Source organism: Bombina bombina, chromosome 4 (genome assembly GCF_027579735.1).
Source record: "Bombina bombina isolate aBomBom1 chromosome 4, aBomBom1.pri, whole genome shotgun sequence".
NCBI lineage: Eukaryota > Metazoa > Chordata > Amphibia > Anura > Bombinatoridae > Bombina > Bombina bombina.
The window spans coordinates 796,956,844-796,982,127 of NC_069502.1; the positions used below are offsets into that span (position 1 = coordinate 796,956,844).

Consider the following 25,284-nt stretch of genomic DNA (forward strand, 5'->3'; position numbering starts at 1 on the left):
TGTAGTCTGAGAACTGCCAATAACACACCCAGGACCTTTGAAAACACCCTGGGAGCTGTTGCAATACCAAAAGGAAGAGCCACAAACTGAAAATGCTTGTCTAGGAAAGCAAATCGCAGAAACTTGTGATGATCCTTGTGGATGGGAATATGCAGATACGCATCCTTCAGATCTACTGTAGTCATGAACTGACCCTCTTGAACCAGAGGAAGAATAGACCAAATAGTTTCCATCTTGAAGGACGGAACTCTGAGAAACTTGTTTACACACTTGAGATCCAGGATGGGTATGAAAGTTCCCTCCTTTTTGGGAACAATAAACAGATTGGAATAAAACCCTAGTCCCTGGTCCTGAACTGGAACAAAAACGATCACTCCCATGTCGGAAAGAACCTGAACACAACTTAAGAATGCCTCTTTTTTTTATCTGATTTACAGACAACCCTGACAGATGAAACCCCTGGGAGGAAATTTTTTGAACTCCAGCTTGTATCCCTGGGACACAATAGCTACCAACCAGGGATCTGGAACATCCCTTACCCAGGCTTTAGCGAACAAAGATAGCCTGCCCCCCACACGATACATTCCAGGATCAGGGGCAGACCCTTCATGCTGACTTTGAGTCAGTAGCAGGCTTCTTAGATTGCTTCCCCTTGCTCCAGGACTGATTGGACTTCCAAGAGGGCTTGAACTGATCCTGCTTGGAGGAGGAGGAAGACTTACCAGAGAAGTTACGAAAGGAACGAAAATTACTCTGACGACACTTCTGTTTATTTCTCCTATCCTGAGGAAGAGAATGACCCTTCCCTCCAGTGATATGAGAAATAATCTCAGCCAAACCAGGCACAAACAAGATCTTCCCCTTGTAAGAAATGGATAAAAGCTTAGATTTAGATGATACATCCGCAGACCAAGACTTTAACCATAAAGCCCTGTGTGCCAAAACAGCAAAGCCAGAAATTTTTGCTCCCAACTTGATGACCTGTAAAGAAGCATCTGCAATAAAATAATTAGCCAATTTTAAAGCCTTAATTCTATCCTGAATTTCCTCCAGAGGAGATTCCTATTGAATAGAATCCGATAATGCATCAAACCAATATGCAGCCGCACTGGTAAGTGTCGCAATACACGCAGCAGGTTGCCATTGGAACCCCTGGTGAACATACATCCTTTTAAGTAAAGCTTCTAACTTCTTATCCATGGGATCTTTAAAAGAACAACTATCCTTAATAGGAATAGTGGTCCTCTTAGCTAGAGTGGAAATAGCTCCCTCTAACTTAGGAACCGTCTGCCAAGATTCTTTAATAGAGTCCGCAATAGGAAACATCTTCCTAAAAATTGTAGAGGGGGAAAAAGGAATACCAGGCTTCTCCCACTCCCGTGAAAAATCTCTGAAACACGAACACTGGAACAGGAAAGACTTCCGCAACAGAAGGAACGTCAAAAAACTTGTTAAGCTTACTAGCCTTCTTGGGAGTAACTATGACCGTCGAATTAGAGGCATCTAAAGTAGTCAAAACCTCCCTGAGTAACAAACGGAGGTGCTCCAGATTAAATCTGAAAGAAAGAACCTCAGAATCAGCCAAAGGAGTCACATTATCAGAATCTGAAATTTCACCTTCAGACGCTACTGAAATATCTTCTTCATCAGTCCTCTGGGAAGAAACATTAGAAATAACTGCAACAGAATCAGAACTCCTTTTACACTTACCCTGCAACAAAGGAAAAGCAGACAAAGCCTCAGATACAGCAGAGGATATATGAGTAGCCATATCCTGTAAAGAAAAACCAACCTGAGACGAAATGCAGGGCACTGCATGCGAAGATTGGGATGAATGGGGAGAAAGCTGTGTTCCAGCTTGAACAGGAAGCTCCTGAACAACATTTTCCTGAGAAAATGAAGGCTCTATATCAAAAAGCCTATCCCTATACTGCAAAGTTCTCTCTATTACATGAGGAACAGAAAGGGATAGGTGGCTCTACATTAGCATCTAGACATAAATTGCAGGTAACAGCTTGCAAGTCCTCTTGGTCCATTTTACACACACACAAAAAATAAAAAAATATATTTTTTTAAATAACACTACTGTGGCAAACCTAGCCACTTCTGGACTATAACATAAGAAAGGTTGTCTATAGGCTGTATATTGTGCTATGTAGATGTGACAGACCCTTCTGTCAGCACTGAAAGAGTTAACTGTGTTCAGCTTTAGCCTCAGCTATTGTGCACTGTCATTAATGTTATTGATACACAGTCCATTGTTTAATCAACCTCAGAGAGCAGACCCTAGATGATAAGGAAAGCCAAGTGTGTGTCTGTGTTTAAATTGTTATCAGCTTGAGCAAGGTATTCTATTGTATCATGTAAAAGGGCGTGTTCCCTCCATTCAATGTACAACATTCTTTCAACCCCCCTTCTGGGGGGGTCAGACCTGCATAAATACTGGGCATATGAGCCTTAATAAAAGTCATTCTGTTTAAACCTGACAACTGGCTGGGTTGTGAACTGCTGATTCCCTATGTAGGACATTGTTCCCTGGTGTTAACCCTTGGTATCCGGTTGGTACCGTTACAATTGGTGGCAAGCGACGGAATGAACCTTATCGCCCAGAAGAGCAACTACACAAGCCAGTAACCTCAGGAAGAGGGGGATTACTACAATACTGACTAAGATGGAAGGAGTACCAGGGACCGAAGTGAATGGAGATGGATTATTCTAAGCTAAAGAGACAAACGTAAAAGGAACTGCTAGAAGCCAGGGGAAAGATAGGCAGCAGCAAACCCAAGGCTATATTAATTGCTGAGCTGATGGAGGGAGACAGAGCTCGCAGCGCTACGCCTCCAGCAGCCATGGAGGAGACCCTATACCAGAGGGAAATGAGGACCAGGCTGGAATTTTTACCCCAACCTGTACCACGGGATATGCTATCCGTGGTAATGGCAGATGTGCAGGAGTACGTGATGGCACACAGTCCGCGGAATGCATCCTCCCGAGCAGAATCCATTTTGGACGCACTCAGCAACCCAGTAAGACCCAAAATCCCATACCATGCATTTAAAATGTTTTGTGAGGAGAAGGATGAGATTGATGGGTATTTACAGGATTTTGAGAGACTGTGCGAGTTACATGATTTGGAGCAGTCCGTATGGGTGCCGGTGCTAGCAGGCAAGCTAGCCGGTAGGGCAGCGGAAGCGTATCGCGCTGTACCCAGGGAGGACAGCAAGGATTACGCTAAAGTGAAGAGAGCGATCTTGGAAAGATATGCCATTACCTCAGAGGCATACCGGCGCAAGTTTAGAGGCCTGCGCAAGCCAGAAAGAGATTCCCATGCAGAGTGGGCCCACAAGCTGGATCAAGCATCTCAGGGGTGGATACAGGCCAGCCAAGCTACCACCATGGAAGAATTGCGACAACTGATGCTGTTGGAGCAATTCTTTAACGGCTTGTCCCCAGAAGCCCAAGAATGGGTGAGAGATCGAAAACCCCTCACCTTAACCGAAGCAGCCAGATTAGCAGACCAGCATTTTGATGCCAGGAGGCACCATGGACTACAGCCTAACAACGGACGGGCTAATATACAATGCCACACCTGCAAGCAGTGGGGACATATGGCACGTGAGTGCACCCAAAATCGGAGCAGACAAGCTTGGAACCAGGTCAGACAGAACCTGGCCCCAAGGGCGGCTGCTCACCATTACCAAACGGAGCCAGCCGCTCATGAGGTGTTGAGCACCCAAGCCGAGGAACCCCTGGGAATTCTGCATGAGGTGATGTCGGTCCAGGGACTTCGGGATTCGGGAGCTACTTTAACCCTGATAGCTCCCCATTTGGTGCCGGATACAGCACCCACTGGCGGATCCGTGGCAGTACGAGGGGCAGGGGGAGCAGTATACCGATTGCCCACTGCTAGAGTGGAGTACAGACCCCCAGTCACCCCAGCAGCTGCCAGTTACCAACCCCCGGCGCACCGCTATACCACACGGCCTCCGGCCACGAACTACCCTCAGAGAGCCCGGTTCAATTCGCGGGGCTACTCACAACCTATTCGGTGCTTTGGATGTAAGCAACTAGGGCACAAAAGACCAGAGTGTCCCCTAAACGCAGCGAATCAAGCACAGTCCTGGAGAAGACCCGCTGGCGGAATCCCACATAATCCTCAGCCTGTGGCCCGCTACGTAGAGGCGCCAGAATGCTGGGGCAACCTACATGAAGCAGACCCCGTGCAAGCTGCCCACCGGAATAACCGGCAACGGGTTAAAGTGAATGGGAAGGAGGTCAGTTGTCTACGGGATACTGGTGCTACCATGACCTTGCTTCAAGAGAACTTGGTGCCTGAGAAACAGCACACTGGAGACACTGTGGCTGTGAGGGTAGCAGGGGGCACTGTGTTCCGCCTACCTGTTGCCAGGGTACATTTGGATTGGGGAGTGGGCGCTAGACTTGTGAATGTGGGGGTCAAGAAGGACTTACCTGCTGATGATCTCCTTGGAAATGACTTGGCCCCCCTTGTTTCTGCCTATGCTCCCATGGATCCCGCTGATGTTAACCCTGTGACTACCCAATCCCAGTCCCTCCGGGAAGAGACGCTTCCATGTTTGGGGTGGGGGCAGTACTGAGCCAAGTTGGAGCAGATGGCGGAGAACACCCCGTAGCTTACTTGAGCCGAAAGTTGTTGCCCCGGACATCCCCAAGCCGATCCGTTGGGATCAGACTGTGTATGCCGGCTTGGTTCTGGGGGAGCATTGTGGCAAACCTAGCCACTTCTGGACTATAACATAAGAAAGGTTGTCTATAGGCTGTATATTGTGCTATGTAGATGTGACAGACCCTTCTGTCAGCACTGAAAGAGTTAACTGTGTTCAGCTTTAGCCTCAGCTATTGTGCACTGTCATTAATGTTATTGATACACAGTCCATTGTTTAATCAACCTCAGAGAGCAGACCCTAGATGATAAGGAAAGCCAAGTGTGTGTCTGTGTTTAAATTGTTATCAGCTTGAGCAAGGTATTCTATTGTATCATGTAAAAGGGCGTGTTCCCTCCATTCAATGTACAACATTCTTTCAACCCCCCTTCTGGGGGGGGTCAGACCTGCATAAATACTGGGCATATGAGCCTTAATAAAAGTCATTCTGTTTAAACCTGACAACTGGCTGGGTTGTGAACTGCTGATTCCCTATGTAGGACATTGTTCCCTGGTGTTAACCCTTGGTATCCGGTTGGTACCGTTACAACTACTGTCTCTTTAAATAACGCTACTGTCTCTTTAAATAATGCTACTGTCTCTGTCTTTACCCAGAACAAAAATAAAAAGCCCTGAGCCCCTTCAAGTACCTTTGCACACTGCCAACTGCGGTGCTAAATGAACCCCCTACCAACCGGAGGATATACAGAGACTAACTTGCGCACACAAAACGAACCAGACCTCGCGCTGAAGCTCCACCAAGAAACTGCAGCACCGGAGCAGACATAGAACAAACCTCTCACTTCCGTATACTAAGCACACAGAGATGAAGAGCGCGCACACTTCGCGCCAAACAAAACTCCGCCATGGGCGTCTACACAACCTCCCGGCCGGCATAACATACTAACAAACTGCCGCCGGAAGAAACCACACAGAGAGCGCCTTTAGGAAAATACCTTCCTCCAAATAATTGACAAAACTCTGTTTTAGCCAATTTAAAAAAAACAAAAAAAAACGTTTTAACCATAAAATGTGGAAAACATACATAAGAGCCCAAAACAACAGTCACAAACTGCCATTCAAACTCCTCACAGTGCCCCACGATACTGCCATGAGTAATAAAACCTGAACACCTTCAGGAATATTAACCCCCTAAGTGCCAGACTTCTTAAAATAAGAAACAGCACTTACCTCAATGATAATCTGTCCGGCAGCAGGACAGCTCACAAAGTATGCAAGGCAACACTCCTTACATGGACCTGTGGAAAGACAAACAAAAGACTGAACAAACCTACTCAGACTTTTCAAAACAAGGGCAGCATAAACTATATGAGAGGCGCAGAGGGGATTATACCCCCCAAGTTCCCAAATGCTCAAAAGCCACCATTGCTCTACTGAAGAGACTGACATGGACTACGGCTACACCCTAAAAAAAAACCAAAGCAAACCTGCTTTGCTTAAAAATAACAAACTCTTGATAGAAGAATCAGACACCTAACTTTACCACCTCCTTGCACTACAAGCAAAGAGAATGACTGGGGGTTGTGGGTAAGGGGAGTGGTATTTAACAGCTTTGGCTGTGGTGCCCTTTTTTTAATTTATTTTTTTAATTATATTTTTATTGAGGTAAAAAAACAAAAAAAAATACAGAATAGCCACAAATATAGATCCCCAACCCGTGGGGCAGTTTGCAAAAATATACATCACAATGCATACACTAAATAGTACGTCAAAAATATAAAGCACAAATAGCAGCTGGTATTTCAATCGCTATGAGCAATAAAGAGCTAGCATCCAAAATTAACTACTTGTAGTGTAGTGTTATCTATGTGGCTAATGAACCTTTAAATGAACCTCAGTGTTTTAAAGTTTTTAACATATAGGACCTCTTTTTGAGACCTCACAACCTTAACTACTCGTGGGATTTGAGAAAGAAAAATATAACATTAGTCGCTATGGTTAAGCACGTCACATCTATAACTTCTCAGAAATTTCAATTAACATCAGTTACTACAGTTAAGTACAAGAGAATGAATTATGAACATTTAAAGATAGGATCTATAGTGATGTATAAATATTGGGAGGGGAGTAGTGATGTCGCGAACCTAAAATTTTCAGTTCGCGAACAGCGAACGCACACTTCCGCAAATGTTTGCGAACCGGCGAACCGGGTGAACCGCCATAGACTTCAATAGGCAGGTGAATTTTAAAACCCACAGGGACTCTTCCAGGCCACAATAGTGATGGAAAAGTTGTTTCAAGGACACTAACACCTGGACTGTGGCATGCCGGAGGGGGATCCATGGCAAAACTCCCATGGAAAATTACATAGTTCATGCAGAGTCTGGTTTTAATCCATAAAGGGCATAAATCACCTAACATTCCTAAATTGTTTGGAATAACGTGCTTTAAAACATCAGGTATGATGTTGTATCGATCAGGTAGTGTAAGGGTTACGCCCGCTTCAAGGTGACAGACCAAACTCCCCGTTTAACGCACCGCAAACAGTCCATTTGCACAAGGTTGGACCTGAGCTCTGCAATGACGGCATTCTGGTGGTGGCAACAGCATGCGTTGATTGGCGTGCTTTCTCGCTGAACCCTGGTGCTGATGCATGCTGTCTGTGCCACTAGCTCCTTGCCACGTCCTCCCCCTGCTTCCAACTCATCTCCTCCTCATCTCTGTCTCCCCATCTGAACTTTCCCCGTTCTTCTTCTCTTCTAGCGGGCACCCACATGACATCCACGGACGCATCGTCATCATCAACCGCTTCAGGTGTATCTGACAACTCAGCAAAGGAAGCAGCAGCGGGTACAACATCATCATCATCACACCGTACGTCCATGTGTGTAATGCTGCCTGACTGAGACATATCCCTGTTATCTACATCCTCTGGCAATAATGGTTGCGCATCACTCATTTCTTCCAACTGATGTGTAAATAACTCCTCTGACAGATCAAGTGAAGCGGCTGTGGTGCTAGTGTTGGTGGTGGCAGCAGGCGGGCGAGTGGTAACTTGAGAGGTGCCCGAAGCTAAGCTGGAGGAGGATGGTGCGTCAAGGTTCCGAGCGGAAGCTGTAGAAGATTGGGTGTCCTGTGTTAGCCAGTCAACTATGTCCTCAGAACTTTTCGAGTTCAGGGTACGTGGCCTCTGAGCATTATTCTAGGGCCAAAGGGAATCACAGCACCACGACCACGATGGCCCCTGCGGGGTGGCCTGCCTCTGCCTGTCATTTTTTTTTTTCGAATAGTGGTACTATGCGTGCAAGCTACTGTGATAACAGATATGAGTGGCACTGTGCACTGGCAGAAGTTGGCAGAGTAGACGCTGTAGGCCTGACACACACGCTTGCAGACAACTAACTGCTATTCAATCTATTACAGTCAAAATTGTATTGTTTTTTTAAATGTACACTACTGTTACACCAGATATGAGTTGCACTGGTGTGACACTGTGCCCTGGCAGGCCCTGAAATGCACACGTGTGAAGGAAACTGACTGCTATTATTTCACAGTCAAATTTCTAGTTTTTTTTTAATGTACACTGGTGTGACACTGTGCCCTGCCAGGCCCTGAAACGCACACGTGTGAAGGAAACTGACTGCTATTATTTCACAGTCAAATTTCTAGTTTTTTTTTTTTAATGTACACTACTGTTACACCAGATATGAGTTGCACTGGTGTGACACTGTGCCCTGGCAGGCCCTGAAACGCACACATGTGAAGGAAACTGACTGCTATTATTTCACAGTCAAAAAAGTGTTTTTTTTTTTTTTTAAATGTACACTACTGTTACACCAGATATGAGTTGCACTGGTGTGACACTGTGCCCTGGCAGGCCCTGAAACGCACACGTGTGAAGGAAACTGACTGCTATTATTTCACAGTCAAATTTCTAGTTTTTTTTTTAATGTACACTACTGTTACACCAGATATGAGTTGCACTGGTGTGACACTGTACCCTGGCAGGCCCTGAAACGCACACGTGTGAAGGAAACTGACTGCTATTATTTCACAGTCAAATTTCTAGTTGTTTTTTTTAACCCCTTAATGACCGAGGACGTAAGCCAAACGTCCTCATAAAAAATACAGTTAACGCCTGAGGACGTATGGTGTAAGTCCTCGGTTTGGAAAGCAGCTGGAAGCGATCCTGATCGCTTCCAGCTGCTTTCCGGTTATTGCAGGATGCCTCGATGCGCGCGTGCACGGGAGGAGGAGGCGGACGGGCGCATGCACGGGGAGGGAGCAGGTGGGAACCGCTACACTACAGAAAAAAATGTTTTTATAAGTGGGAGAAAGGGGTGCAAAATATTTAGCACTTGGAAATCTAAGTGATCTGGGAGCGGGTGGGGGATTGGTCTTGGGGGGGAAAGCTACACTACAGAAAAATGAAATAAAAATAAAAAAAAAAAAACATTTTATTTGCAAACTGGGTACTGGCAGACAGCTGCCAGTACCCAATATGGCCCCCAATAAGGCAGAGGGGGAGGGTTAGGAAGCTGTTTTGGGGGGGATCAGGGAGGTTGGGGGCTAAGGGGGGGATCCTACACAACAGCATAAGTAAATATGGTAAAAATATATATATAAAAAAAAAGATACCTTTTATTTTAGTACTGGCAGACTTTCTGCCAGTACTTAAGATGGCGGGGACAATTGTGGGTTGGGGGAGGGAAGAGAGCTGTTTGGGAGGGATCAGGGGGTCTGATGTGTCAGGTGGGAAGATGATCTCTACACTAAAGCTAAAATTAACCCTGCAAGCTCCCTACAAGCTACCTAATTAACCCCTTCACTGCTGGGCATAATTCATGTGTTGTGCGCAGTTGCATTTAGCCTTCTAAAAAAGCCTTCTACCAAAAAGCAACGCCAAAGCCATATATGTCTGCTATTTCTGAACAAAGGGGATCCCAGAGAAGCATTTACAACCATTTGTGCCATAATTGCACAAGCTGTTTGTAAATAATTTCAGTGAGAAACCTAAAATTTGTGAAAAAGTTGACTATTTTTTTTAATTTGATCGCATTTGGCGGTGAAATGGTGGCATGAAATATACCAAGATGGGCCTAGATCAATACTTTGGGTTGTCTACTACACTACACTAAAGCTAAAATGACCCCAAAAAGCTCCCTACATGCTCCCTAATTAACCCCTTCACTGCTGGACATAATACACGTGTGGTGCGCAGTGGCATTTAGCGGCCTTCTAATTATCAAAAAGCAACGTCAAAGCCATATATGTCTGCTATTTCTGAACAAAGGGGATCCCAGAGAAAAATGTACAACCATTTATGCCATAATTGCACAAGCTATTTGTAAATAATTTCAGTGAGAAACCTAAAGTTTGTGAAAAAATTTGTGAAAAAGTGAACAATTTTTTTTTATTTGATCGCATTTGGTGGTAAAATGGTGACATGAAATATACCAAAATGGGCCTAGATCAATACTTTGGGATGTCTTCTAAAAAATATATACATGTCAATGGCTATTCAGGGATTCCTGACAGATATCAATGTCCCAATGTAACTAGTGCTAATTTTGAAAAAAAATGGTTTGGAAATAGCAAAGTGCTACTTGTATTTATGGCCCTATAAATTGCAAAAAAAGCAAAGAACATGTAAACATTGGGTATTTCTAAACTCAGGACAATATTTAGAAACTATTTAGCATGGGTGTTTTTGGTGGTTGTAGATGAGTAACAGATTTTGGGGGTCAAAGTTAGAAAAAGTGTGTTTTTTTCCATTTTTTTCTCATATTTTATAATTTTTTTTATAGTAAATTATAGGATATGATGAAAATAATGGTATCTTTAGAAAGTCCATTTAATGGCGAGAAAAACGGTATATAATGTGTGTGGGTACAGTAAACAAGGAAGAGGAAAATTACAGCTAAACACAAACACCGCAGAAATGTAAAAATAGCCCTGGTCCCAAACGGACAGAAAATGGAAAAGTGCTGTGGTCATTAAGGGGTTAATGTACACTACTGTTACACCAGATATGAGTTGCACTGGTGTGAAACTGTCCCCTGGCAGGCCCTGAAACGCACACGTGTGAAGGAAACTGACTGCTATTATTTCACAGTCAAAAAAGTGTTGTTTTTTTTAAATGTACACTACTGTTACACCAGATATGACACTGTTTGTGATTTTATGCGCTTATGTTCTGAAACCAATTTTCTTATTGATTATTATCTATTTATTGATACCACTATGACGGTATAATGGAAATTTGTCTAGCAATAAAAACACCTTTAAATATAATAAAAAGCTAAGTAAGCAATTTAAAACTGGGGATTTTAAAAACTTCTGAAGTTGAAAAAATGTTAAAAAAGAAAACGAAAATTAAGAAACATAATGATAACAATAATACTATAAATGAAAAACAAGATGTTGTAAATAAATGATGAGATTATACCCTAATAGACAAAACTGGAAATTTGTGTTTATCAAAAGTCCATAGATGTAATCACAGTCATAAAATGGGATTTTATAATTTTAGTCCCCGGTCACATTTAGACTTAGAGTAAACAGTTTTTAGAATTCTATTAGGATTGGGACGGTACCTTGAGTGTTAAAACAGAGAGTTTTCTTATATTTTGCAGATGATCCTGAATTGGTGAGGGATAACGTTCAAATGAACCATACAGAAAGCAATTCTATTTTGATTGCAGTGCCGCTGAAAGTGCCGCCTGTTCCCAGCCAGCAATCCCACTGGTCTCGGCTCAGATGTAGTTACATGAAATAAAAGGAAGAAAAGACAGGCGCACAAGGCACAATTCAAGTGTAGAGTTTTTATTATGAATAATAGACACACAGTTAGAAACACTTACTAGATTAAAAACAAAATGTGCATTGAGAGCATATGCTCCTGGGATTATCGCAGCACCTGTGGCACCGGGAATTTGATGTTCTTCTCCTCTCCGTTCACAATGAGAGCAATTGGGCGGCGGTGTTCCGGATCCTGTCACCCAAAACTCTAGTGACACTGGTAGCCAACAGTACTTTATAAATGCTTTCCCATAAAGTCTTTGTTTGGTTTTAGATGCCTGACGCGTTTCCCCCGACTCCGGTCGGGCTTTTTCAAAGGCAGAGTAGATTTAAACAGGCGCCTGTTTGTTTTAAAGGCGTGTTAACCAATCAGGTTAGAGGTGTGCGCTCTTTGTCCAATCGTTACTGGAAGGTGTGAGCGCATATCGGAAAGTCCCGGATTGGGGTTAAAAGCTCGTGTGTTATACTCCATTAGGTGCAATCACTATGCTTAATGCAGAGTTTCATGTGGAGGACATATCGAATATTAAACACAGAAAACAACCATGATACATACATGTAAGGCATATACAGAGAACGGACAAACAGACCTAAAGTATTCTCATTTGTTACAACCACAGATATATTGTATAATAAAACATATTATAAGGCTAAAATACGGGTATGCATTGTGTGTTTAAAATACTATCTCTGGGACCCCTAATTATCACATTGAGGGTTATAAACGATCTTTCATAAGTTTTATTAGTGTATATAACTGATATATAGCCCTGATGAGGATTTCTATACTGAGCCTAAACTTGAACATATAAACTTATAATAAAAATTGACGTTATGAAGGATAGGGTAAAAAAATAAAAATTTAAAAACTTGTAGAGTTCTGTCCTTATTAATTTTAATTTTAGAATGACTTTAAAGTTATATGTAGATTGGGAAATTTAAATATATAAATAGAGGATTGTTAACTGGATGACTATTCTTTTCTAAACGTATAGACAAGATTATTTATGTTTTTAATTTTTTAATTTTTGATTGTTATATATATACTTATAGCAAATGATTCCATAGATTTTGTTTAAGGGAATAACGTTGCTGTATAGAAAAGATGATCTTGAAAATAAACCTATTCTATATAGTTCTAATGAATTTAGGAATAAACATGTTCTTAATTTCATTTTCTTTATTTCTGGCAATGGTCAGAGGATGCCCTGAAAAAAAGGTTCAAGGGGGATATGATTTTGTAATATATTAGGCTAGGTAAAAGTTAATATTTTTAAACTAATATAAAATAGTGTCAGAATTTATAAAAATTTGTGAAAATTTATTAAAATTTTTTTATAGTTTTCTGAGTTAAAATTGATTAATTTAAAATTTGAATTAAAAAGTAATAAATAAATTAATCATGGAAAGAAAAAAATTTTCACTAAAAAAATTGCTATGAAAGGTGCTAGCTCTATGGAGATTCTAAAAGACCAAGGAACATAGAGACTGGTTTGTTGTATTATATGAATGCCGCTACATCTATATCGATGTTGAGCCCTAGGGGTTGTAGTGTTTTAAGCCTATATATCCACTTTGTTTCTAGTTTTCTTAGTTCAAGTAATCTATTTGGTTTTGTATGTGGCACTTGGTCAATTACTTGTACCTTTAACGAACTAGGATTACTCCTATGGCAATCCAAAAAATGTTTTGGTACACTATGGTTCTCCATTTTTTCTTTAAAATTTTTAAATTAAAGAAAAAATGGAGAACCATAGTGTACCAAAACATTTTTTGGATTGCCATAGGAGTAATCCTAGTTCGTTAAAGGTACAAGTAATTGACCAAGTGCCACATACAAAACCAAATAGATTACTTGAACTAAGAAAACTAGAAACAAAGTGGATATATAGGCTTAAAACACTACAACCCCTAGGGCTCAACATCGATATAGATGTAGCGGCATTCATATAATACAACAAACCAGTCTCTATGTTCCTTGGTCTTTTAGAATCTCCATAGAGCTAGCACCTTTCATAGCAATTTTTTTAGTGAAAATTTTTTTCTTTCCATGATTAATTTATTTATTACTTTTTAATTCAAATTTTAAATTAATCAATTTTAACTCAGAAAACTATAAAAAAATTTTAATAAATTTTCACAAATTTTTATAAATTCTGACACTATTTTATATTAGTTTAAAAATATTAACTTTTACCTAGCCTAATATATTACAAAATCATATCCCCCTTGAACCTTTTTTTCAGGGCATCCTCTGACCATTGCCAGAAATAAAGAAAATGAAATTAAGAACATGTTTATTCCTAAATTCATTAGAACTATATAGAATAGGTTTATTTTCAAGATCATCTTTTCTATACAGCAACGTTATTCCCTTAAACAAAATCTATGGAATCATTTGCTATAAGTATATATATAACAATCAAAAATTAAAAAATTAAAAACATAAATAATCTTGTCTATACGTTTAGAAAAGAATAGTCATCCAGTTAACAATCCTCTATTTATATATTTAAATTTCCCAATCTACATATAACTTTAAAGTCATTCTAAAATTAAAATTAATAAGGACAGAACTCTACAAGTTTTTAAATTTTTATTTTTTTACCCTATCCTTCATAACGTCAATTTTTATTATAAGTTTATATGTTCAAGTTTAGGCTCAGTATAGAAATCCTCATCAGGGCTATATATCAGTTATATACACTAATAAAACTTATGAAAGATCGTTTATAACCCTCAATGTGATAATTAGGGGTCCCAGAGATAGTATTTTAAACACACAATGCATACCCGTATTTTAGCCTTATAATATGTTTTATTATACAATATATCTGTGGTTGTAACAAATGAGAATACTTTAGGTCTGTTTGTCCGTTCTCTGTATATGCCTTACATGTATGTATCATGGTTGTTTTCTGTGTTTAATATTCGATATGTCCTCCACATGAAACTCTGCATTAAGCATAGTGATTGCACCTAATGGAGTATAACACACGAGCTTTTAACCCCAATCCGGGACTTTCCGATATGCGCTCACACCTTCCAGTAACGATTGGACAAAGAGCGCACACCTCTAACCTGATTGGTTAACACGCCTTTAAAACAAACAGGCGCCTGTTTAAATCTACTCTGCCTTTGAAAAAGCCCGACCGGAGTCGGGGGAAACGCGTCAGGCATCTAAAACCAAACAAAGACTTTATGGGAAAGCATTTATAAAGTACTGTTGGCTACCAGTGTCACTAGAGTTTTGGGTGACAGGATCCGGAACACCGCCGCCCAATTGCTCTCATTGTGAACGGAGAGGAGAAGAACATCAAATTCCCGGTGCCACAGGTGCTGCGATAATCCCAGGAGCATATGCTCTCAATGCACATTTTGTTTTTAATCTAGTAAGTGTTTCTAACTGTGTGTCTATTATTCATAATAAAAACTCTACACTTGAATTGTGCCTTGTGCGCCTGTCTTTTCTTCCTTTTATTTCATATACACCAGATATGAGTTACACTGGGGTGACACTGTGCCCTGGCAGGCACTGAAACGCACACGTGTGAAGGAAACTGACTGCTATTATTTCACAGTCAAAAAAGTGTTGTTTTTTTTAAATGTACACTACTGTTACACCAGATATGAGTGGTGGCACTGGGCAAGTGGGAACAGTATACGCTGTGAGACTGACACACACGCTGGCAGGCAGGCAACTGCAATTAGATTACACAGGAAAAAAAAAAAAAAAGCAGACTGATGTTCTAGCCCTAAAAAGGGCTTTTTGGGGTGCTGTCCTTACAGCAGAGATCAGATGAGTCCTTCAGGACTGTAGTGGACACTGAATACACTAGCCTAGCTATCAATTTCCCTATTAAATCAGCAGCAGCTACACTGTCCCTCCTCTCACTAAGAATGCAGCTTCCGAATGAATCTAAAATGGATGCTGTCCAGGAGGTGGGAGGGTCTGGGAGGGAGGGTCTGCTGCTGATTGGCTGGAATGTGTCTGCTGACTGTGAGGTACAGGGTCAAAGTTTACTCAATGATGACGAATAGGGGGCGGACCGAACATCGCATATGTTCGCCCTTCGCGGCGAACGCGAACATGCTATGTTCGCCGGGAACTATTCGCCGGCGAACTATTCGCGACATCACTAGAGGGGAGTTATCAGCTGTAACTATGGTCAAGCGCTCATCTATAAATTGTAGGAATCTAAAGATGAAATACATTAGTGTAGGATCTCTACTGGATCTTTTGCATAGTAGTGGAGCATATAAAACAAAGCCACAGCACATAAAGCGCTCTAAACATACATAACCATTACTAACAAAGAAAATGGTAGTGTGATATTAAAAAAGCCTAAAACCCTATAAATATTTGCAGGATTTAGGAAGCAGACAGGCTGCAAACAGTTAAAACTAAGGGTGTCACTATGAAATATGTCTAGATTGAAATGAGGCTCCGTATCAACTTATGTGAGGTCCTATAACAACCAAGATCGTAGTAGCTGTTAACACCTTATTATTATAAACTAATACATATAAAACAGTTAACTACAGTAATGAAAAAAACCGAAAAAAAAAAACAAAAAAAAAAAACCCTAGGCTAGAGGATGTGTTCTGTTTGTTATAACGTTCACATAACATTTGCCTAGATTTAGAGTTTTGTCGGTAACGACCCGCGTAGCTAACGCATGCTTTATTTTCCCTGCACCTTTTAAATACCGCTGGTATTTAGAGTTCACAGAATGGCTGGGTTTTCAGTGCGTTAGGCTCCAAAAAGGGAGCGTAGAGCATAATTTAACGCCACTGCAACTCTAGATACCAGCGGTGCTTACGGACGCGGCCAGCTTCAAAAACGTGCTCGTGCACGATATCCCCATAGAAAATAATGGGGCAGTTTGAGCTGAAAAAAAAACGCGTTCAGCTCCTAACGCAGCCCCATTGTTTGCTATGGGGAAACACTTCCTACGTCTGCACCTAAACACCCTAACATGTACCCCGAGTCTAAACACCCTTAACCTTACACTTATAAACCCCTAATCTGCCGCCCCCGCTATCGCTGACACCTGCATATTATTATTAACCCCTAATCTGCCGCTCCGTAAACCGCCGCTACCTACATTATCCCTGTGTACCCCTAATCTGCTGCCCCTAACATCGCTGACCCCTATATTATATTTATTAACCCCTAATCTGCCCCCCACAACGTCGCCTCCACCTGCCTACACTTATTAACCCCTAATCTGCCGAGCGGACCGCACCGCTACTATAATAAAGTTATTAACCCCTAATCCGCCTCACTCCCGCCTCAATAACCCTATAATAAATAGTATTAACCCCTAATCTGCCCTCCCTAACATCGCCGACACCTAACTTCAATTATTAACCCCTAATCTGCCGACCGAATCTCGCCGCTACTGTAATAAATGGATTAACCCCTAAAGCTAAGTCTAACCCTAACACTAACACCCCCCTAAATTAAATATAATTTTTATCTAACGAAATAAATTAACTCTTATTAAATAAATTATTCCTATTTAAAGCTAAATACTTACCTGTAAAATAAACCCTAATATAGCTACAATATAAATCATAATTATATTATAGCTATTTTAGGATTAATATTTATTTTACAGGCAACTTTGTATTTATTTTAACCAGGTACAATAGCTATTAAATAGTTAAGAACTATTTAATAGCTAAAATAGTTAAAATAATTACAAAATTACCTGTAAAATAAATCCTAACCTAAGTTACAATTAAACCTAACACTACACTATCAATAAATTAATTAAATAAAATACCTACAATTATCTACAATTAAACCTAACACTACACTATCAATAAATTAATTAAATAAAATACCTACAAATAAATACAATTAAATAAACTAACTAAAGTACAAAAAATAAAAAAGAACTAAGTTACAAAAAATAAAATAATATTTACAAACATTAGAAAAATATTACAACAATTTTAAACTAATTACTACTACTCTAAGCCCCCTAATAAAATAACAAAGACCCCCAAAATAAAAAATGCCCTACCCTATTCTAAATTAAATAAGTTCAAAGCTCTTTTACCTTACCAGCCCTGAAAAGGGCCCTTTGCGGGGCATGCCCCAAAGAATTCAGCTCTTTTGCCTGTAAAAAAAAAACATACAATACCCCCCCCCAACATTACAACCCACCACCCACATACCCCTAATCTAACCCAAACCCCCCTTAAATTAACCTAACACTAAGCCCCTGAAGATCTCCCTACCTTGTCTTCACCTCACCGGGTCCCGATCTGTCCAGAAGAGCCTCCGATGTCTTGATCCAAGCCCAAGCATCCGCTCCGGAAGAAAGAAGATTGAAGATGCGGCTTGATAGAAGACTTCATCCCGATGATGGACTTCCGACTTCAGCCCGATGATGGAGTTCTTCAGCCGCCGCTTGGATCCAGACTTCAGCCCGAGGATGGACGTCACTCTTCAGCCCCCCGCTTGGGCTTGGATCAAGACATCGGAGGCTCTTCTGGACAGATCGGGACCCGGTGAGGTGAAGACAAGTTAGGGAGATCTTCAGGGGCTTAGTGTTAGGTTTATTTAAGGGGGGTTTGGGTTAGATTAGGGGTATGTGGGTGGTGGGTTGTAATGTTGGGGGGGGGGGGGTATTGTATGTTTTTTTTTACAGGCAAAAGAGCTGAATTCTTTGGGGCATGCCCCGCAAAGGGCCCTTTTCAGGGCTGGTAAGGTAAAAGAGCTTTGAACTTATTTAATTTAGAATAGGGTAGGGCATTTTTTTATTTTGGGGGTCTTTGTTATTTTATTAGGGGGCTTAGAGTAGGTGTAATTAGTTTAAAATTGTTGTAATATTTTTCTAATGTTTGTAAATATTTTTTTATTTTTTGTAACTTAGTTCTTTTTTATTTTTTGTACTTTAGTTAGTTAATTTCATTGTATTTATTTGTAGATATTGTATTTAATTAATTTATTGATAGTGTAGTGTTAGGTTTAATTGTAGATAATTGTAGGTATTGTATTTAATTAATTTATTGATAGTGTAGTGTTAGGATTTATTTTACAGGTAATTTTGTAATTATTTTAACTATTTTAGCTATTAAATAGTTCTTAACTATTTAATAGCTATTGTACCTGGTTAAAATAAATACAAAGTTACCTGTAAAATAAATATAAATCCTAAAATAGCTATAATATAATTATAGTTTATTTTACAGGTAAGTATTTAGCTTTAAATAGGAATAATTTATTTAATAAGAGTTAATTTATTTCGTTAGATAAAAATTATATTTAACTTAGGGGGGTGTTAGTGTTAGGGTTAGACTTAGCTTTAGGGGTTAATCCATTTATTACAGTAGCGGCGAGATTCGGTTGGCAGATTAGGGGTTAATAATTGAAGTTAGGTGTCGGCGATGTTAGGGAGGGCAGATTAGGGGTTAATACTATTTATTATAGGGTTATTGAGGCGGGAGTGAGGCGGATTAGGGGTTAATAACTTTATTATAGTAGCGGTGCGGTCCGCTCGGCAGATTAGAGGTTAATAAGTGTAGGCAGGTGGAGGCGACGTTGAGGGGGGCAGATTAGGGGTTAAAGGGACATTATACACTCATTTTTTCTTTGCATAAATGTTTTGTAGATAATCTATTTATATAGCCCATAAAGTTTTTTTTTTAAATTAATGTATAGTTTTGCTTATTTTTAAATAACATTGCTCTGATTTTCAGACTCCTAACCAAGCCCCAAAGTTTTATGTGAATACGCTCGACTACCCACTCCAGCTTGCTCCTGTTTGAGTAAAGGGTCTTTTCATATGCAAAAGAAGGGGGAGGGGGGGGAGTGTCTTATTTGTCACTTGCAGTGGGCTTTCCAGCTACCTTTTCAACAGAGCCAAACTGACAGCTTCTAAGTAAGTTTTTAAACAGTTTTATACTGGATTTTTATATCAGTATCTGTGCATATTATTCTTTATAGTAGTGTCTATTACATGCAGTTATATGAAAATGAGTGTATACTGTCCCTTTAATAAATATAATATAGGGGTCGGCGGTGTTAGGGGCAGCAGATTAGGGGTACATAAGGATAACGTAGGTGGCGGCGCTTTGCGGTCGGCAGATTAGGGGTTAATTATTGTAGGTAGCTGGCGGCGACGTTGTGGGGGGCAGGTTAGGGGTTAATAAATATAATATAGGGGTCGGCGGTGTTAGGGGCAGCAGATTAGGGGTACATAAGTATAACGTAGGTGGCGGTCGGCAGATTAGGGGTTAAAAAATTTTAATCGAGTGGCGGCGATGTGGGGGGACCTCGGTTTAGGGGTACATAGGTAGTTTATGGGTGTTAGTGTACTTTAGAGCACAGTAGTTAAGAGCTTTATAAACCGGCGTTAGCCCAGAAAGCTCTTAACTACTGACTTTTTTCTGCGGCTGGAGTTTTGTCGTTAGATTTCTAACGCTCACTTCAGCCACGACTCTAAATACCGGCGTTAGAAAGATCCCATTGAAAAGATAGGATACGCAAATGACGTAAGGGGATTTGCGGTATGGAAAAGTCGTGTTAGACCCTTTCCTGACTGACTCCAAATACCGGCGGTAGCCCAAAACCAGCGTTAGGAGCCTCTAACGCTGGTTTTGACGGCTACCGCCCAACTCTAAATCTAGGCCATTGTTAACCTCCTGTTGCAGTAAGAACACAGTGAATCCGACTATAAAAATCATCATGTGTATTATAGGGTAAAGGCATTACTGATAAGAGTCCAGATTGGTTACATTTAAAAAAAACTTAAGAAAAAGAAAGAAACTATTTTCATAACTATATGGGTCTTGTAACTAGCTGGGGAAAGTCACAAACAAAATCTATTCAATGCCCAGCTCACGGGACAGAAAAGTCTCTGTTTGCTAGATAACAGTTATCTCACCCCACATCATAGTACCAAAGAATGAGTCTCAATGGGGGTTCAAAGTTTCCTCTTGCAAACATGGCATATTTACTCCTCTCGAGAATAAAGCACCTCCGTGGTGGGTCGTTACTGTAGTCAGCCGTCGCCCAAGCCGCCTCTTCACAATAGCTATTCCACACAGTAAATTTATGGTCCGGCACTATTAGTTCCCACATGGCCACCACAGTGGCTGAGATTCGCTTTGGGGTATAGTCACATCTTTTTGAGATAGTCAAGTTTGTAGCATATAGGATTTCCATGCCTGTCAAGGGTGCACTCTCCCAGCATCTCTGACTCTCCTGTTGTTGGGGTTCAAAGTACTCTCGCCGCCCAACCATGCAATGTTTATCACCGGACCGGGGCAAAAAGGGGGCGCATCCCTCTTCCGTACCCTGGAATTTGCGATGATCCGAGTCTGGTGGAGACATTAGCTTACCAAAGTGCTGTGTCAGAGTCGAGCATGACTCGGGACTTACATCAGGAGCATGGGTCTCAGAACCGATCTCCTCTACACACCTAGGTCGCAGCTTGGGAATAGATGTCTCCTGTAGCATGGCACAGATATTTTTCTCACAGTCCGATAGGGTTTGCAATAAAGTATTTAGTAGATCCTCCATTGTCATATCGGGATGAGTATACTCCACTTTAGTACTGAATGTGCTTCCAAATGTCTTTTCTCGAAGCAAAGGTTTAGAACAGCATTAGTATCTGTGTACTTATAACCTTAAACAGGTACTGAGGGAGGGGTAGATGAAGGTCCAGGCCGCAATAAGGCCTCCGCTGCGCACCTCCTCTAATATGGTCTGCTGGGCTGAATTGTCACGGAAGAGAAACATGTAGATCTATTCCTCAAATGTTCAGGTATATAATACCACTCAGAGAAGCCATAAACTATATGTTGATTAGGCAATAAACAGCGAATTTGATTGCACTAAAGCACAGCCCATGGTGAAAGCAGCCATCTTGGTCGATGGTAGGACACGCCCCCCGGCTGTGGTCCTCTTTTGCCTCCTCCTGCAGGCCAGGAGTGATATTCCCAATAGTAATTATGATGATCCGTAGACTCACCGTGCCATTAGAAAGAAATACTAGTATTGGCTGAAATTTTGAAATCAGCCAATAGAATGAAAGCTACTGAAATCCTATTGGCTGATTTCAAAATTTCAGCCAATAGGAATGCAAGGTACCAAAATTGGGTACCTTGCATTCAATATTCAATATGCGGTGGTGACCGCATGAAGAGGATGCTCCCCGGTCACCTACTCTCCGTGCCACCTTCCCTCCGGGTGAAGATAGATGTCCCCACGCTTCAGGAACTGTGACTAACTATTTAGACTTAGATTTTTTTTTTTTTTTAAATTAGGGACTTTCTATTTTTTTAATAGGCTGTAAAAGAGCTAATTGTCCTTTTAAGGGCAATGTTTAACTTAGGGAGATGCCCTACAAAGGCACTTTTAATGGCTATTGGTAGTTCATTGTTAGATTAGGGGGTGGTTTTATTTGGGGGTGTTATTTTTATAGGGGTATTAGATTAGGTTTACATTTTTTTATTTTTGATAATTTCGTTAATTTTCTCAGTAATTTGAAATAGACTGCCCTCTGGGCAGGTTTATCGCCATATATATATATATATATATATATATATATAATTTATGTAAGGACTTGCCTGATAAACTCATTTCTTTCATAGTGGCAAGAGTCCATGAGCTAGTGACGTACGGGATATACATTCCACCCAGGATGGGGCAAAGTTTCACAAACCTCAAAATGCCTATAAATACACCTCCCACCACTAACATACCTTAGTTTAACGTATAGTAGTGAGGTGTAAAAAGTAGTATACTAAGTAGTGAGGTGTAAAAAGGAGTAAAAAAAAGCATACAAAAAGGGGAACTGGAAAAAATGTGCTTTTATACAAAAAAATCATAACCACCAAAAAATAGGGTGGGTCTCATGGACTATAGGACACGGATGAAAGGGAGGGACAAGACAGAAACCTAAACAGAAGGCACCACTGCTTGAAGAACCTTTCTCCCAAAACCAGCCTCAGATGAAGCAAAAGTGTCAAATTTGTAAAATTTGGAAAAAGTGTGAAGAGACGACCAAGTTGCAGCCTTGCAAATCTGTTCAACAGAAGAATTGTTTTTAAATGCCCATGAGGAAGCCACAGCCCTAGTGGAATGAGCCGTAATTCTTTCAGGAGGCTGCTATCCAGCAGTCTCATATGCCAGATGGATGATACTCTTCAGCCAAAAAGAAAGAGAGGTAGCTGTAGCTTTCTGACCCCTACGCTTTCCAGAAAAAACAATAAATAAAGAAGATGGTTGATGAAAATCTTTAGTCGCCTGTAAGTAAAACTTCAGTAAAACTTCAGGGCACGGACCACGTCCAAGTTATGCAACAAACGCTCCTTCTTAGAAGAAGGATTAGGACACAATGAAGGAACAACAATTTCCTGATTAATATTCTTATTAGAAACAACCTTAGGAAGAAAACCAGGTTTGGTACGTAAAACCACCTTATCAGAATGAAAAATGAGATAAGGAGAGTCACATTGTAACGCTGAAAGCTCAGAAACTTTACGAGCAGAAGAAATAACAACCAAAAACAAAACTTTCCAAGATAACAACTTAATATCTATGGAATGCATGGGTTCAAACGGTACCCCTTGAAGAACCTTAACAACTAAATTCAAACTCCAGGGTGGAGCAATTGGTCTAAAAACAGGCCTGATTCTGGTCAGAGCCTGACAAAAAGACTGAACGTCTGGAACATCTGCCAAACAATTGTGTAGTAAAATCGACAAAGCAGAAATTTGTCCCTTTAAGGAACTAGCTGATAACCCCTTCTCCAATCCTTCTTGGAGAAAAGATAAAATTCTGGGAATCCTAACTCTACTCCATGAGTAGCCCTTGGATTCACACCAATAAAGATATTTACGCCATATCTTATGGTAAATCTTTCTAATGACAGGCTTACGTGCCTGAATCAAAGTATCAATGACCAAATCAGAGAACCCCCGCTTAGATAAAATCAAGCGTTCAATCTTCAAGCAGTCAGCTGCAGAGAAACTAGATTTGGATGTTGGAAGGGTCCCTGAATGAGCAGGTCCTGCCTCAATGGAAGCTTCCACAGCGCCAGAGAGGACATGTCCACTAGATCCGCATACCAAGTCCTGTGAGGCCACGCAGGCGCGATCAGAATAACCAAAGCCCTCTCCTGTTTGATCCGAGCAATCACCTGGGGAAGGAGAGCAAACAGCGGAAACACATAAGCTAGGTTGAACGACCAAGGCACTGCCAAGGCATCTATCAGTTCGGCCTGAGGATCTCTTGACCTGGATCCGTATCTTGGGAGCTTGGCATTCTGACGAGACGCCATCAGATCTAATTCCGCTCTGCCCCACCTGAGAATCAGAGTGGAAAAAACCTCCGGATGAAGTTCCCACTCCCCCAGATGAAACATCTGCTTAAAAAGTCAGCTTCCCAGTTGTCCACTCCTGGGATGTAGATCGCTGACAGATAACAAGAGTGATCCTCCGCCCATCGAATTATCTTGGATACTTCTGTCATCGCTAAGGAACTCCTTGTTCCTCCCTGATGATTGATGTAAGCCACAGCCGTGATGTTGTCCGACTGAAAACGGATGAATTTGGCCAAGGCCAACTGAGGCCAAGCCTGAATCGCATTGAATATTGCTCTTAATTCCAGAATATTGATTAGAAGTAGAGACTCCGACTGAGTCCACACACCCTGAGCCTTCAGGGAATTCCAAACTGCACCCCAGCCTAGTAGACTGGCGTCCGTTGTCACAATCACCCATGAAGGTCTGTGGAAGCACGCCCCTTGGGACAGATGATCCGGTGACAACCACCAAAGAAGAGAGTCTCTTGTCTCCTGGTCCAGATCTATCTGAGGAGACAAATTTGCATAATCTCCATTCCACTGCCTGAGCATGCTCAGTTGTAGCGGTCTGAGATGAAAACGAGCAAACAGAATGATGTCCATTGCCGCCACCATCAATCCTATTACCTCCATGCATTGAGCCACTGATGGCTGAGGAGTGGACTGAAGGGCTCGGCATGTATTCAGAATCTTTGACTTTCTGACCTCTGTCAAGACAATTTTCATAGATATAGAATCTATTAGAGTTCCCAAGAAGGGAACTCTTGTCTATGGAATTAGTGAACTCTTTTCTAGATTCACCTTCCACCCTTGAGTCCTCAGAAAGGACAGCACCATGTCTGTATGAGATTTTGTCAGATGGTAGGACGACGCCTGGATCAGAATATCGTCCAGATAAGGCGCCACTGCAATGCCCCGCAGCCTGAGGACCCCTAGAACCTTCGTGAAGATCCTGGGTGCTGTGGCCAACCCGAAGGGAAGAGCCACAAACTGAAAATGTTTGTCCAGGAAGGCAAACCTTAGGAACTGGTGATGATCCTTGTGGATAGGAATATGAAGATATTCATCCTTCAAGTCCACGGTAGTCATATATTGACCCTCCTGGATCAATGGCAGAATTGTTTGAATAGTCTCCATCTTGAAGGATGGGACTCTGAGAAATTTGTTTAGACTTTTTAGATCTAAAATAGGTCGAAACGTGCCCTCTTTTTTGGGAACCACGAAAAGATTTGAGTAAAACCCCTGCCCCTGTTCCAGTATTGGAACGGGAGAAATTACTCCCATAGTAGAGAGGTCTTTTACACAACGTAAGAACGCCTCTCTTTTTATCTGGTCTACATACAATCGTGAAAGAAGAAATCTCCCCCTTGGGAGCGAAGTTTTGAATTCCAGTTGATACCCTTGGGACACAATTTCCAGTGTCCACGGGTCCTGAACATCCCTTACCCAAACCTGGGCAAAGAGAGAAAGTCTGCTCCCTACTAGATCCGGTCCCGGATCGGGGGCCACCCC

The 25,284-nt window shown here is 41.3% G+C and overlaps 1 protein-coding gene across 1 annotated transcript in view; it reads right to left on the reverse strand.

The window, feature by feature from the left end:
- The window catches only part of LOC128657870 (gastrula zinc finger protein XlCGF57.1-like), a 44,430-nt gene extending 23,439 nt beyond the window's left edge, over positions 1 to 20,991 (reverse strand). Inside the window, exons 1-2 of the mRNA XM_053712299.1 lie at positions 20,845 to 20,991; positions 1,462 to 1,711 (exon numbers count right to left, since the gene is read on the reverse strand). Of these exons, the coding sequence (XP_053568274.1) occupies positions 1,462 to 1,711; positions 20,845 to 20,991 (397 nt within the window). The remainder of the gene's footprint in view (positions 1 to 1,461; positions 1,712 to 20,844) is intronic.
- Positions 20,992 to 25,284: the final 4,293 nt, after the last annotated feature.